The 15,133-nt window shown below is 42.4% G+C and overlaps 1 protein-coding gene across 1 annotated transcript in view; it reads right to left on the minus strand.

The window, feature by feature from the left end:
* Positions 1 to 6,915: 6,915 nt before the first annotated feature.
* TBC1D9 (TBC1 domain family member 9) overlaps positions 6,916 to 15,133 on the minus strand; it is a 101,600-nt gene continuing 93,382 nt past the window's right edge. The window contains exons 17-21 of the mRNA XM_081251097.1: positions 14,858 to 14,923; positions 13,855 to 13,941; positions 10,656 to 10,730; positions 10,458 to 10,561; positions 6,916 to 9,131 (exon numbers count right to left, since the gene is read on the minus strand). Of these exons, the coding sequence (XP_081107223.1) occupies positions 8,403 to 9,131; positions 10,458 to 10,561; positions 10,656 to 10,730; positions 13,855 to 13,941; positions 14,858 to 14,923 (1,061 nt within the window). The 3' untranslated portion in view covers positions 6,916 to 8,402. The remainder of the gene's footprint in view (positions 9,132 to 10,457; positions 10,562 to 10,655; positions 10,731 to 13,854; positions 13,942 to 14,857; positions 14,924 to 15,133) is intronic.

A 15,133-nucleotide genomic window follows, 5' to 3' on the forward strand; every position in this document is an offset into this window, starting at 1 on the left:
TGTGTTCTTTCTCTCCCCTGGGCCCCCTCACCTCCCACCCTGTTTCCCCTTTGCCAAACTGAGAAAGAACATTACCCAGCTTTGTCTGCTGGTGTTGCTGTCTGGGAGCTTTCCTGGTAGAAGGCCCACTCAGCATTGAGCCCTCTGTCAAAGTTAAGGCTTTATTATTTTAAAAGTAGCACCCTTGAATTTTTAGATGGTTGCCTCATTGAATGTGGATCATTGTGACCTTTGTTTCTTCACTCAGACCTCTCATGTTTTTAAAGGAGCTTTTGAAAGAGCAACTGACGTTGCCTGTTTTGCGGAGAAAATACTAAGTGTGGTAGACTGAAGTGCCTTTGGAGAGGAGGGGGATCTTTCGGAGGATGAAGGGATCTGACCTAGACCCGTGCTTTTGGATGTGATTTTTTTTTTTTTTTTTTTTTTTGCGGTACGCGGGCCTCTCACTGTTGTGGCCTCTCCCGTTGCGGAGCACAGGCTCTGGACATGCAGGCTCAGCGGCCATGGCTCACGGGCCCAGCCGCTCCGTGGCACGTGGGATCTTCGCGGACCGGGGCACGAACCCGTGTCCTCTGCATCGGCAGGCGGACTCTCAACCACTGCGCCACCAGGGAAGCCCTGGACGTGATTTTTGTACATGCTTTTCTTGAGCTTATGACTGTCAGGGGAGGCCACCAGAAGTCATCTGTGATCCAGGCACCTGATGGGAGGTGCCAGCTGAGGGCTCTGTGCCTCTGGGGACCGCCGGGCCCTGGCATGGCCTATAAGGAAATGTTGCCAGTTTAAGGCCATGAACCCAAGAGGAAATTACATTTTAAGCAGAAGGAAAATCCTGTGGAAATATTTCACGTTAGGTAATGGTTGCGTCATGGAGGACGTCATCTATCCCCCTTGTAATCTTTTCGTCCTTTGATCCTTTGGCTTCCAGTGTTCAAAATAGAATAAAGCGCACCGTCTCTGCTCTGTGCGACCTGAAGCAGATGCTTCTGTCAAGCTCTTCCTGATATCCTTTGAGTTACACTTGAATTCACAGCTCCGCCCTCCTTTTCTGCCCTATTTGTATTGAGCATGAACGTGTCCTTTTATTTTTTACTAGAGATGTAAAACTGTAACCAGAGTATATTGAATGTGGGCCTCAAATTTAGTCACAGAGAATGGGCTTTGGCCCAACATTACCCTCTAGTGGGATACAATAGAATAGATATTAATTAGGTTGTAGGATGCAGCTGAACAGGTATAACTGGAGATTTTGTGTCAGGTCTGCTCTGTGACAAATACAAGTGGCTATTAAGACTAAAGAAAGAAGCAGAAGAGAAAGAAGAAAATTTAAAAACACATCTCACGTTTGGAAAGTCACTAGCCTTTGGTGAGGGTGGAGCAATTCATCATGCTTAATAACCGCCTCATTTTCTTTCATTTTATTCTCTCTTTGTTGCCACAGTGAATGGCATTTAGAACTAGAGAAACAAAAACCAGAAGCCAGATTTAAAATGGGTAACAGATTGGCTCTCATGAAAATTTACACACTACTGTAGAACACGTGACCTCCAAAGGTAGAAGACAAATCCAACCAGAAGGACCAGTAAACACTTCAGAGAATATTCAACGTCCCTACTATGAGAGAAATTCAAATTGAAATGAAATATCATCTTTCATCTATCAGATTAGTATACATCGAAAGATGGTTAACTTCAAGTGTCGGTGAATGCCTATGGCTGTTGTTGGGAGTGTGAACAAAGTGAATTATTTTGAAAGCCCATTAGGTGCGGTGCGCTACAGTGTTAACGGGTATATGCGTTGATCCCATAATTTTACTCCTTCAATTCTGTCCCAGAGAAATATTCTTACATATGACCCAAATCTCCTTACAGTGATATTCAGTGCCACAAGGCTTATAATTAGAAGAGTCTACCATAGCGAAAGTCCATCACCTGAGAGGGGATTGGTGTGTGGTTAAAAAAAACATGGAACATTCCCTTTCTACGGCAAACTGTGCTGCCATTAAAATAAATGAGGTGGATCTATCTCTACTGACATGGAATGATCTCTCTGACACTTAGGTGAGAAAATGAAATCAGAGAATACTTTTAGTTTGATCTATTTTTTTTAATGTGTGTATGTAATAGATAATCAACCAAGACTTACCGTATAGCACAAGGAACTCTGCTCAATATTCTGTAAGAACTTAAGTGGGAAAAGAGTTTGAAAGAGAAAAAACACCTATCTGTGTATGTACATAGATGTGTATATAAATTTGTGGAACCAATGAGCTTCAATCTCTCAATAATATTACCATGAGGGAAATAGGAGTTTGTTAATAAAGGAAGACTTTCTAGATAATTTTCTAATGTTTGATATGGGTATTCTTTTTGGATTGTTGCATCTGTGTATTTCTTGTGTGTAAAAAGTAAACAAAAATAATTAAATATAATTATGTGGTGTTCTTGTGGATATACCGACGTTGATTGGAGACTTCACTACTGTGGGGTGTAGAAAGTATAAATTTAGCATAGTAGCAAGGCTAAACCCAGTGACCTCTTTCTACCAAGTGTCATTTTTCAAGAAATCCCAGCACATTGGGTAAACATTTTGCTGGAGAAATGAATGGATCTGTAATCTTCCAGATAGTCCAAATCTTTTCCTGGCTTCATTGCTGCCCGAGTCAGTGCTGTTTGCTCGGGGCTCTGGAGTGGGCTGGGATGGACAAGATGGCAGCAGAGTTGGGGGAGTGATGAGGGCCACCTTGGGGACTCCAACCATCACGTCTCTTCCCAGCAAACACCCCTGAACCTGGTCAAGCCACCGAGGAGACAATTTGCTCTAAAATTGTCCTTTCCCCTTCCCATTTAGAAAGAAAATGGAATTCCAAAGGAGACTCTGGAAACTCCATGTCAACTTGTGTGTATTATTAAAGCTACTCCATCTTACATTTCATTTTCAAAGGCGTTTCATATGTTGCTGAAGTCTTTTAGGAAGTCAGTATGCCCGGGTTAACTTCACAAATTCCCTTATTGCACGCTGCATTCACAAATTCCCTTATTGCATGCTGCATCTTCTTCTTTATGAGAGCAGCTCTTGAAGAAATAACCCAGGGCCTAACCCCAAAATATTTTGTACTTTTATTTTTTTCATGGACTCTCTCAAAGGTCTTCTCAGCTTATATGAGCATCTCTTTGATTGATTTCTCCTAGAAGGACCCAGTGAATTCAAATGTTACTCCCTTTTTTTTTTCCTTGTTCTGACATACAGTTCTTTCTCACAGTGAGAAGAGATATTGTGTTGCATTACACTGGAAATAGCTGATATTTCAATACAAATTACAGAGGAATATTTTCCAAATATGTAATGCTAAACCCTCCTTTTTGGCTTTTGATGAAATGTCATATTGATCATGTACCATTTCACACCAAGATTTCGTTCACTTCCAAAACTTCAGATGTCAACACTGTCCTCTATTTCTCACTCTTAGGTCTAAATTTGGGACAGGAATTGTTGGAGGGATTGAAATATTGCACGTGGTTCATAGATTTTGACAGTATGACAAAGGATGCTGTAAATTATGTACCAAAACCAGCAAGTGGGAAAAATAAATAAACTGTAAAACCTCATACATTTTAGGTTCCTTGGCCCTTAGAATACCAATAAGTGAAGATAAATTTCTACGGAGAAACAAGCAGTAACTGATTATAAACATTCTTATATGCTTGTTTATTATCCTGTAGGAAACTGAAGAGGTTTGAAGCAGAGGAAAACATGATCACACTGAAGTTTTAGAAAGATCGTGTAAGCAGCAGCTTAAAAGAGTAACTGGAAGTGGCTACAATCCAGCAATCTTTGTTGTAATCAATTAAATCTTTGTTCTTTTCAAACACTTGCGGCAAACATTTATACACACATAGGAGAGCGTGGCATCATGCACAGGCAAAATTGACCATTTCTTTCTTGTTTGCCAGTGGATGGAAGAGTAACTATATCCCACTCAGACTAACCAATAGCCAAAGGGCTATTCTGAATGACTGCCTTCCTATTGTTAAAAAACAAACCCAATTAAGGAAAGTTGCCTTGGAGTTGCCAGAGTCAGGGACTATAAATCTACATATAATCTTCCATCAGAGCATAAACTTATGAGTCTCATTTTGGGTCACACTTTGGGGCATACGTTAGGGTTGGACCATCAGATATTACGCAGAGGTGTCAAGAAGAGACAAACTGCTTGATCCACCAAAGGTTGAGGCATGCTTTGTTCTCTTAAGTAAAATGCAATTGATCTCCTGTTATGTGGCAGGTAGTTGAGATTGCTACTTTTGTTTAAGGACAACCTATTTTTGTTTTTTGAGTACAGTCTGCAGTGAAGAGGATAGAACAAATATTGATATATGAGCCTAATAAACGCCTCTTGGACATACAGACAAATACAAGGCTGGACTAAGACAGTATAATTGGGAATAGACAGAAGAACAGAGATTAAGAGGCGCTCAGAGGAAATAATGGATTGGTCTCAGTAACTGGAGGTGGGACAACAGGAGGAATCCAGGGTGACTCACATTTCTGGCTTCAGGTACTGGATGGATATTGGTATCGTTAATCAAGTTAAGAAATAAAGTGAAACAGGTTATGGGGACAAAATCATTCCGTTTTTGAAGTGCGTGACAGTGTCTGAAACACCGTAGGTGGTGGTTAGTCATGAAATAAGGGAATTCACTAGACGGTAGATTATCTCCAACCTAGTCCTCAGGATGTGGCATCTGTCTAGCTGATACTTTCCCCTTGAGGTATTCTAAGAACAGCTACAGGATTTATGTCTGCAGAGTCTTGGCCTCTCTGTGAGGGTGAGGGGAAGTAGTTGTGAATCCAGGAAGCCCGAATAATCCACAGCTTGGCCCTCAGCCGTCAACTCCGAGCCGATGTGCAGACCCGTCTCCCGGCAGCCAGTCCTATTACCAAAGCCCACAGGGAGAGCATCCCTGGCCCTGCCTTTCCTCCTCACTCTGTGTCTATAAATTCCTTTGTCTGGCTGCCTAAGATTTCTTTTTAAAGGATTAGACTGTCACGAATGTTATACAAAAGGCACAGGGCCCTAAACATTAAGTAAAAGTTATTTTAAAACAGAAAACTGTGAAATGTTGTACTCACATCAGTTGCTGTTCTTTTCAGGTTAGAAGCTGATGCTGTAACAAAAGAGCCGTCTTACAGGACGAGTCATGAAGATTACACAGAGGAGCCCTTAACCGGATGTACAGGAGAATGAGCGATCGGCCAGGACACCCCATGAGTTTCACTGTTAGATTCATGAACTAAGTAGCTGAGTTGAGGTTCTCTCTACAAAGCTTCCATCGGAGACCAGGTCAAGGTCACTCTACCAGGACTGGGAAGCTGCTCTATCTCTGGGGACAGGAAAGGGAGGAGAAGCCTAGCCACCACCACCCCCACCCCCCAACAAATGACTATGACAAGAACATACGGGGAGCTGCCCTCTGCCTGGCCGCCAAGGTTCCCAGCCTGCATCCTTCGTGGGGGATGAAGACACTGGTGGCAGTGGACCTTCTCATTGTCTGTGGCTCCCTTGGTGGCACTTGCACAAAGCTTATCCCCCTCCTACCCAGAATCAGACTTGAAGTAATGCAGGATGGATGATGTGGCTAGATCTGTGGTTTCTCTGGAGCACTCACTTCCCTAGCATCCAGGCTCCAAATGGTTTCCCCCTTTTCCCCCAGCAGTAGCTTTCTCTTTTGAGTTTTCATATATGAAAGCTCCACTGAGACCAGTGCCCAGTGCTCTGGAGCTAGAAGCTCACTGGGATGCCAGATCAAGTCTATTAGGATATAGACATTGAGCCCATCCTCTGTGATGGTGTAATGATTATTAGCATCACAGAACTAGATGGGAAGTGGCCATTCAGAGAAGATGGTCAATCACAATACACTGAAATCAAAGAGAATAATCCATGAAGATACTAAAAAGACATACACACAACCATTAAAAACTAGACAGGAAGTTTAATGCTCTTTGAAATGCCCTGTCTGCCTCAGGAGGCTGACGAGGAAGGCACTGACAAGACGGTCTCAGAGACTGAGCTGGAAAGAATCAACTCAAAGGCTCAGGGCTCCTCCATAGGTAGCCTTTAGAAGCAAACGGACTAGAACCTGCTGTTATATAGTATATTGACACTGTGATAGAAACACTATGAGGTGCTTGAACAAATAAGGACAGTATTACGACGGAGTGTCAATAGGAACATATACTTTCAAGGTGATGCACTGTTCAGTTATAATCCCGTTCTCAGTGATAATGGAAAATTCTGGCTCCTCTCATTTATCTAGGGCTACACATTTAAATACATGTTCATTCCCCTCCCAAACCCATTTTTAATTCTGGAGGTGAGAGAGAGTATCAGACTCTGTAGAGTTATTTCTTGAGGCATCTTTTATTTTTTAATTTATTTTTTTATGATTTTAACTGAAATGATTTTGTTTCATCATTTGAAATATTGAGGCATCTTTAAGTGATAGACAGAATAATGGTATAATGTATAACCATCTAAGAGTCGAATCAAATGAATGACTACTCAAATACATACCAACTGGTGTTACAGTGTACTAATCAGGGTTAAACAGAGGTATTTTCACCCTTTTATCACTTATGTAGGATAAGTTAAATAATTAGATGACTGACAATGATTCTCTTCCTTATTTTACATTCATATGCACATCACTATGTAGTGTATTTCTGTATTTCTTTTCTTTTCTTTTTTTTTTTTTTTTTGGCTATGCTGTAGGCTTTCGGGATCTTAGTTCCCTGACCAGGGATTGAACCTGGGCCCCCAGCAGTGAGAGTGCCGAATCCTAACCACTTGACTTCCCGGGGAATTCCCCATACTGTATTTCTTACCTCAAAATATTTGCCTACAAAAATTTGTTACCTAAGTCAAAATGGTTGCCTAACATAATTTCCCCTGCAAAATTGTCAAAAGAATAATGTTATCACCTTAGACAGGAACTCAAGCACTGAGATAAAAGCCACATTTGAGTATCGGATGTATTTTATTTGTTCACATTTATCCTACTTGAGGTTAACACTACTTCATTGGACAGTTTAAAAAATCATTCTGTAAACAAAATAAAAAACAGCAGCAACAGCTAAAATAAAGACACAATGGATACTAAAATAAAGGAATGCATTGGAAGGAATATTCTGCATAACCAAAGAAAATGTGACCATGATTATGAATTCAACAGGAAGAGAAAAAAACTCCAACATCTGTAAAAGACAAAACTATAATAGGAATAAAAAAGAAGCAATAATACAAAGTGCAGGTGCGATAGTTTTCATTTCCAAGTCCATTCAGGAAATAGAGCATACTATTCTTTTATATAAAGTGACAAGTTCCGCTTTAAACATTCAGTTACGTTATCTTGCAGGTTGTTTTTTCAATTTACATTATCTCTACTTTACATGGATTTAACTGGAAAGATGGTCATATGTGATACATGGTATAATTTCTTGAAACTATGGAGAGTATGGAAATGGTAAAGTTTATTGTTTTACTTCTTCTTCATTTGCAATGAGTAACAAGAAGCTGAAAATCTAGTATGAGACGCATCAGTATTTTTACTCCCCCACCCAAAAAAAAAATCCTGAGCCCTCTTATCATTTTTGTTGCCACTTTCAGATTCTCTGTAACAAAAGACTGTTCATTTCCCCTGAATTCTGGCCAGCTGACTTAAATCATCAGTTTTTTAAATGCAAAATTGGCCTGGTATCTGTCCAAATTGATCAGATAGAGGTGTTATTCTGGCATCACATAAAAATCACTTACACTTTCATAATTGCTTAGAACCTCAAAAGGGAACATCTGTTAAACATGATTTTTGAATAGAGGACTTTTATGAAATATATTTCAAATCTTAAAAAATAGTTTTAATGCTCCCTAAAAGTGGTATAGGATTTACCCCAGCTGACAGTGCCTATTCCATTTAAGAACATTCTGTGTTTGTGGCATTCAACTTTCCTTAACAGCTCTAATTTTATTTAAAAAGCCCCAATACATGTCTGCTGTCTTATTTAGTGTTAAACAGCACTATGTATACAGCTCAACAGCAAGATTAAGAAGTTATAAATACACACATATCACGGACAGAGTCATCTTTCTTTTGGAATTCATTGAATAAAACTGTATTCTGGTAAATCCCCCTCCCCCCAACAAGAAAGTGTACTGCGCCTACATCGAGGTGTTTAAGTATTTCTCCAACAGCTTTCATTGTATTATATTATGAAAACACTAGGCTTTAAGCCGGGTACTAATAAATATTTAATTTAAAAGGAAGAAAGAAACCCCAACACAGAACATAAAAAATACCCTCCCCCCGCCCCCGTCCTGCGTGTCCCTACACAAGGCGCGGGATTCACCCGGACATGGCCGAGATCTCGTAGTCACTGGCCGAGGTGAGGGGCTTGCCCATCATCCGGATGTTTTTTGCACTGGTGATTCTGGCCATCATGCACACGGGCTTGTCAAAGTACTTCACCAGGGCAGGCTCCGTCAGGAGGGAGGCCAGGAACTGCTCGAAGGTGATGGCCCAGTCCCGGTCCAGGCTGGTGCTCCGGGGCAGCGCCGTTGTGCCCTGGCCGCTGCGCACCAGGACCGTGTCCTCGCCGATGTCCTCGCACTGCAGCTTGTCCTCCTCATGGGAGCCGGCACTCAGCACCGAGTACGAGGACATGGAGCTGTCGTCCTTGGTCTCGTCGTCGGAGATGAGCATGGACGAGCAGGCCCCGTGGTCCCGCGGCGAGGAGTCCTCTAGCTTGATGTCCTCCATCTGTCCCCCCAGGGAGTGCTCCTCGCCGTCCCCCGCCAAGCTGCCCGGGAGGGGCTCCACGGGGTCCGGCGCGTAAGGCCGGCCCGGCCCTTTGTTGGGGAAGAGCACGCCGCCGCCGGGGAGGCCCTGGTTGCCGGAGGGCCCGCCACCGCCGCTCCCGCCCTCCTTGGCGGGCTGGGTAGTGAAGAGCTTGCCCACTTCCCCGATCTCCAGCAGGAGGCTGGTCACGGCCGCCGTGGCGTGGTAGAGCTCCTGCTCGTTAGGGTCTTCGCTGAACATGTTATACATCGTCTTACACAGCTCGATAAACTGCCCCTGCAAAGGGATGGAGGGAAGTCACAAGTATGTGGCCACCTCATGAGGAGCACGGAGGTAGGACCCAAGTGGACTGCAAAGCCATCTGATATCAGGACTCCTACAAGATCCTGGAAGAGTCCTACTGTAGGGTGGATGGATGTGTAGTTTTAAAGTCTCTTTAAATGTTTCCTTTTTTTAAACTGGGAAAACTTCTAACATCCATGAAAGTAGAAAGAATGAAATAATACACCTTTATAATGGTACCTATCATTCTAGAGTCAAGAAGGACAACGGGGGCTTCCCCTTCCCTGGTGGTGCAGTGGTTGAGAGTCCGCCTGTGGATGCAGGGGACACGGGTTCGTGCCCCAGTCCAGGAAGATCCCACATGCCGTGGAGCGGCTGGGCCCGTGAGCCATGGCCGCTGAGCCTGCACGTCCGGAGCCTGTGCTCCGCAACGGGAGAGGCCACAACAGTGAGAGGCCCACGTACCGCAAAAAAAAAAAAGGACCACGGGGACTTCCCTGGTGGTCCAGTGAGTAAGACTCTGCACTCCCAATGCAGGGGGCCTGGGTTCCACCCCTGGTCGGGGAACTAGATCCCACATGCATAGCAACTAAGAGCCTGCGTGCTGCAATGAAGATCCCACGTGCCGCAACTAAGACCCAGTGCAGCCAAAATAAATAAATAAATATTAAAAAAAAAAAAAAAGAAGAAGAAGGACCATGTTATACAAATGTTTCACTAACTGTTTTATCCTTTCTTGCAGTATCTTAAGTAAATTGCAGGCCTCACCTCATCTCATATCTACACACTACAGCAGGCAGCCCAATGTTTCCAAGGTCAGGTCAGCTCCAATCCCCTCTCCCATGACACATCGGCTGGTGTCCACGGACGGAAGTCATGCCTCCCACCCCCACCAGGATGATTTATCTGTTCTTCTGTTAGAAAACAGCATTTGCATCCGGTATTTTAATTATTTATATTGTTTTATCGCCCTCATTACATTTCAGCTGTTTAAGGAAAAAAATATGTCAGACACCTTTATAGCTGAGCACAGTGGTTTGAAAACAGCATGAGCTTGTCTTCTGAGTATCTGAGGGTATTTTTAAAGATTGGGATGAGAATGCATGTATTCTCAAATTTGAATATTTCGTGGTTCACATATTCTCTGAGGAGGTCATTTTCTCACAACAGAGCATACTTTTAATGCACAAAAGCATGCACAAAATAGATCCAAACAGGTACTAATTAAGTGCCTTGAGGAGTATTATTCTACATTTATCTATGACTAGAAAACAGAGCTTCAAGGTTTGAAATGCATGAACTACACTGTTCGGTACTCACCTGATTCAATTTGGGTAAATCCTTTGCAGTCTTTGATTTGGATTTATTTTCTGGAGTCCAGAGTCTCAGATAATTACGATTTTCTTGAGAATTTGCCCTCTTCCCTAAAACCCAAATGCCAAGAAATAAGTGTTCAAAGGTCAAGAAGCAACTGTTGAACCAGCAGTAAGGGAAACACAGAGAAGAGAAAGTCTGTACCTCTGTCGGGCTTTAGACTCACTGTAACAAAGCCATCGTCTGCACTGTGTTTGCTTCTGCTGTCCAATCCAACCACTACCAAGAAAGATTCAGAAGAAAAAAAGGAGAATGTTACATGATAAACCCATAGGTTTAACAGGTGTAGTAGAAAACAGAAAAACCTCTAGGTAGAGTTGCCTAACAACAGCAAAACAAAACAAAAACAAAACCCCAGCCCATAAATAATTAGGTAAACAACAAATAATTTTTTAAAGTGTGAGTTCCCACATATCACATGGGACATACTCACGCTAAGCAAATTATTTTTTGTCCACCTCAAATTCAAATTTTACTGGGTGTCTCATATTTGATCTGACAACTGAGTGTTGCCTGACAGATCAGTAAACAAAGGATGTTGCAGCCACCAAGCCAGCAGCACTGCAGCTGCCCCCAACTGTGCCATCTCCACCCCAGGGGATTCAGGATGGAGAAAAATAGGATACTGGCCCTAGATAGCTAAGGTGCATATCAAAGGAATGATTTCAGTAAGCCCAGACTCTTGTATCTTCCCATACACAGAAAAGCACTAAATTCATTAACTCGAGATATCTGGTTTCTTTAATTAACACTAATCTTTTGATGTTCCCACTACCTTTTTTTTGGGAAAAAAATCTTATATATCCTGGCTCTCCTCTTTATTTCTTCAGAGCAGTCCCTCTGAGCTATGCGAGAGGCTGCCTCCTGGGCTTAAGTCCTCAGTATGTCTGCCGAATAAAACGTAATTCTCAACTTTTAGGTAGAGCTTTTTTTTTTTTTTTTTTTTACAATCAAAAAACTCTATCTCTAGGTGAAAGATTCCCCAAGAATCCTTTTTCACAAGCAGGGCTCGGTGTATAAATAGGAATTAAAGGAATGATTTCATGTGGTGTTCAGTACTTAAAAAATGGTGGTGCTGGCCCCAGTGAATGTTGATTTCCCTCCTCTGTTACATTATCATCTTAACTTTGTATACATGAGATTGATCTTCTGTCAGGCTCTGCAGAAGATCAAGAACTCACTTTTTAAAAAGAAACTGACATCTATGTTGATAAAAGAAAACAAATGCCATGTGCTACTAAATTCCTTCAGATTCATGATCTGGCATTTTTTGACTTTCAAGAAAACAACTTATAATAGTTTTCTTCTTTCTTCTTAAAACAGGACATCCCAGGGCTTCAAAAGGGAGAGGTGTACAATCCCCCCAGTTTCCCATTCAGTTTGTCAGCTGTAAGAATGCATCCCAAGCACTTCCTCAGCCATACAGAAGGAGGCTGGTTTGCCGCATCTGTAACCTTTACATATTTAGTGCCAAATTAAACTCTCAGCAGCTTTTAAGACAGACTGAAGACAATGTACTACATATGCCGTGGAGAAAGTCCTCTCCTCTTAATGTTGAACTAGCTTTAGGGGACAAGTAGATAGTCCAAAATGTTATGGTAGGCCCCATGCAATGGATATTATACAGCCAATTAAAAACCATGTTTTCAGAGAATGTAAATGACATCGTAATAGGCTCACTGGATTTTAAGTGAAAAAAGGATAAAAAACTGTACAGGCAGAAGAGGTGGAGATGGCATGTGCCAGAACACACTTGTTCTATTTTTAAATTGTTCATAAAACAACTCTTCAGCCAAACAAACAAACAAACAAACTGTATCGGCAGTTTGATCCCAGTTTTATATATATATTATGGATATTATAACAATTATATGGATAAAAAAGGAAAAGAAATACTTCAAGATATTATTATTGATAGTTTTCTTTATATCATGCAGTTTTAAGATATCATTAGCTTATTTTATATATTTTGACCCATATTTAAAAATTTTTGATACAAAGCAATAGTACTTTTGGAGTTAGAAAAAACATTTTTTTAAAAGCATCTTTTGAGGCTATTAAATGCTAGTGGCATGTAACCATTCCTGAAGCATTTCTGAAACAAGTGACTCCTTTTCTGAGATGAGTGCCCACTAAGAAAGATGTGGCTAACATTTTGCAGCCAAAATATGATTGCTAAGGATTTGAAGAATATTGTCAGATGTGCTAAGGCACTATGCTGAGAGGCTTACTACATTATCTCACTAAGTCCTTACTATATCCAATGTGACAGCTCTCATCTCCACTTTCCACACAAGGACCCTGGTGCTCCCAGATGCCCGAAGCTGCCTGAGCTCATCTAGACAAACAGAGCTAGCATCCTGTCCAAAACTCCTGCCCTTAACACGTATCACCAATAAGAAGACTGGCTCTCGCTCCTCTCCACTCAATCACTTAGGCGCTCACAGTTTAAAAGCAGGTCTAAGCTGTGCTTATTTGGGGACTGTAAGATTTAAGAGGCAAAAGGACCCAGGAGCAACCCATGCTGGCTTTCAACCTTGGGTGAAGTCAGGAGGCTGCCTGCCCTATGGATGAAGTATCAATAGAATGGAGATAATGCATAGCAGCAGCAAGCCCAGATGCTGCTTAGATCCACACATGGCACAACAGGACAGGTTCATATGTAAATCTGGAGATATTTCTAATGAGCCGGCTCCTGTCTGTGTAGACCTAACAACCGCACACAGCAGGGGTCAGCAAACTTTCTCTGTAAAGGGCCAGATGGCAAATATCTGAGGCAATTCTACCACTGTAGTGTGAGAGCAGCCATAGGCAATATATAACTGAATGAGCTTGGCTGTGTTCCTGGTTGTGTTCCAATAAAACTTTGTTTATAGGCAGTAATGTTTACATTTTATATTATTTTAATTCTTTGATATAAAGTTTATATTATCACAGGTACAAATAGGTGGTGGGCTGGGTTTGGTCCAAAGTTTGCTGATGTCTGTTACAGAGCAGCGTATCTGATATCAATGCTAGTCCAGATTCTGGAGAGCAGCGTAACAACAGAATGACGTTCTTAACGAACGTTTCTCCCTATCAAGGAGAGGGCAGCAAAGTATATGCTCTCCAGGTAACGCTTTTTCTAAGCCAGCAGGACACAACGTACATGGTCCTTTTGGTGGGCTGAAGTTCCCACTCCCCAGTAGCTGGTTAAGTTCAAAAATTTAAAAAGAAAGTAGCACATTAGGCACTTGTATTCATTATACTTCTTTGATTGCCTAACTTTGGAGGCAACTTTTCCCAATAACAGAGGGCTCTGTAGAAAAGAAACAGAGAGGCCCTGACGGGGAAAGTCACTTACCATGTGTGCATTCTGGGGTGATATCTTCAAAGAAGTATTGAGTTGCTTCAAAAGCAGAATCTGGCTCGTCTTGATCAGAGGATGGCTCTGGAGAGGGAGGAGAGATGATTCTCATATGGGCAGGGCCAGGACTCAATGAAAGTGTGCTTTAATTGCTGAAGAAATGACACGGGGCCCATGAGAAGCTGAAGTTACGAAGGTGGGCTGGGGGATCCCATCACTGGTGCGGGCCTTGAATGCCCACCTCCTCAAAACCCTTATGGGGGAGGGGCTCCCTGCCGTTCTAACTCCACCTTCCTTTATAACAACCCCACACTGAAGTGTCCCTTCACATTTGCCTTTTTTGGAGACTCTTCCTAAATCCTGTGGAATGATGGTTTAAGGAACCAAATTTTGGGAAATGGTACACTATAACGATAATTCCCAAATCTATAGTTTTACCTTGTCTCTGTCCTTGGAGCTAATCCCACTTCCTTCTTCCCTTCCTCCTCCCTCCTTTTTCATTCTTCCCTTTTTCCCTCCCTCCCTCCCTCCCTCCCTCCCTTCCTCCCTCCCTCCCTCCCTTCCTTTCTCTCTCCCTCTCTTTCTCTTTCCCTCCACCCCTCCCTCCCTTTCTTTTTTAGTATTTGCTAGATATTTCCAGCTGGAGGCCCTCCTTGTTTAAAACTGAACTCACAACTTCACCATCTTTCCCACTGTTTCTGTCGGTGGTAACACTGCTCCCCCTCGACTCAGAATCCCATGAGTTACCAAGTGTTATTTGTTCTCTTGCAGAAGCCTGCTCTTTTCTATTACTGCAACTCACACTTCAGACAGGTGAATGACCATTGAATTAAGCACCTGCTGATTCAGGAACTCATGTAAAACGTATCGTTCAGTTTGTTCTTAGTGACCAATGAGTGATTTTGTACATCAACAAAAAAGGCAAACAGGTCTCGCCAAAAAAGACTTCAAGCCAGGCCAGAGTCACAGGTACATGTGCTACTCTGTGTGTCTCACTTACCAGGCAAGACGTGCATTTTGTACAGCAGTTTGAGCTTCTCTGTGAGGTCCCCATGGCACGCGGCACCTAGAAGTCACATGAGTAAAAATGTGAAATGCACCGTGTGTACTACAATCCCCCACCCCCACCCCAGGCTCAGCGTCCCCCTGAAGCACCTACTTTTACAAATTGAAACCCAGGTATCGTGTGGCAGAAAGTTTGGCCAGGACGTATTTGGGTTGAAAGCTCTGGAGCCAGGATACCTGGTTTCAAGTGCTTTGTACTTACTATGTGCTC

This window comes from Mesoplodon bidens (assembly GCF_964165515.1).
Source record: "Mesoplodon bidens genome assembly, chromosome: 1".
Taxonomy (NCBI): domain Eukaryota; kingdom Metazoa; phylum Chordata; class Mammalia; order Artiodactyla; family Ziphiidae; genus Mesoplodon; species Mesoplodon bidens.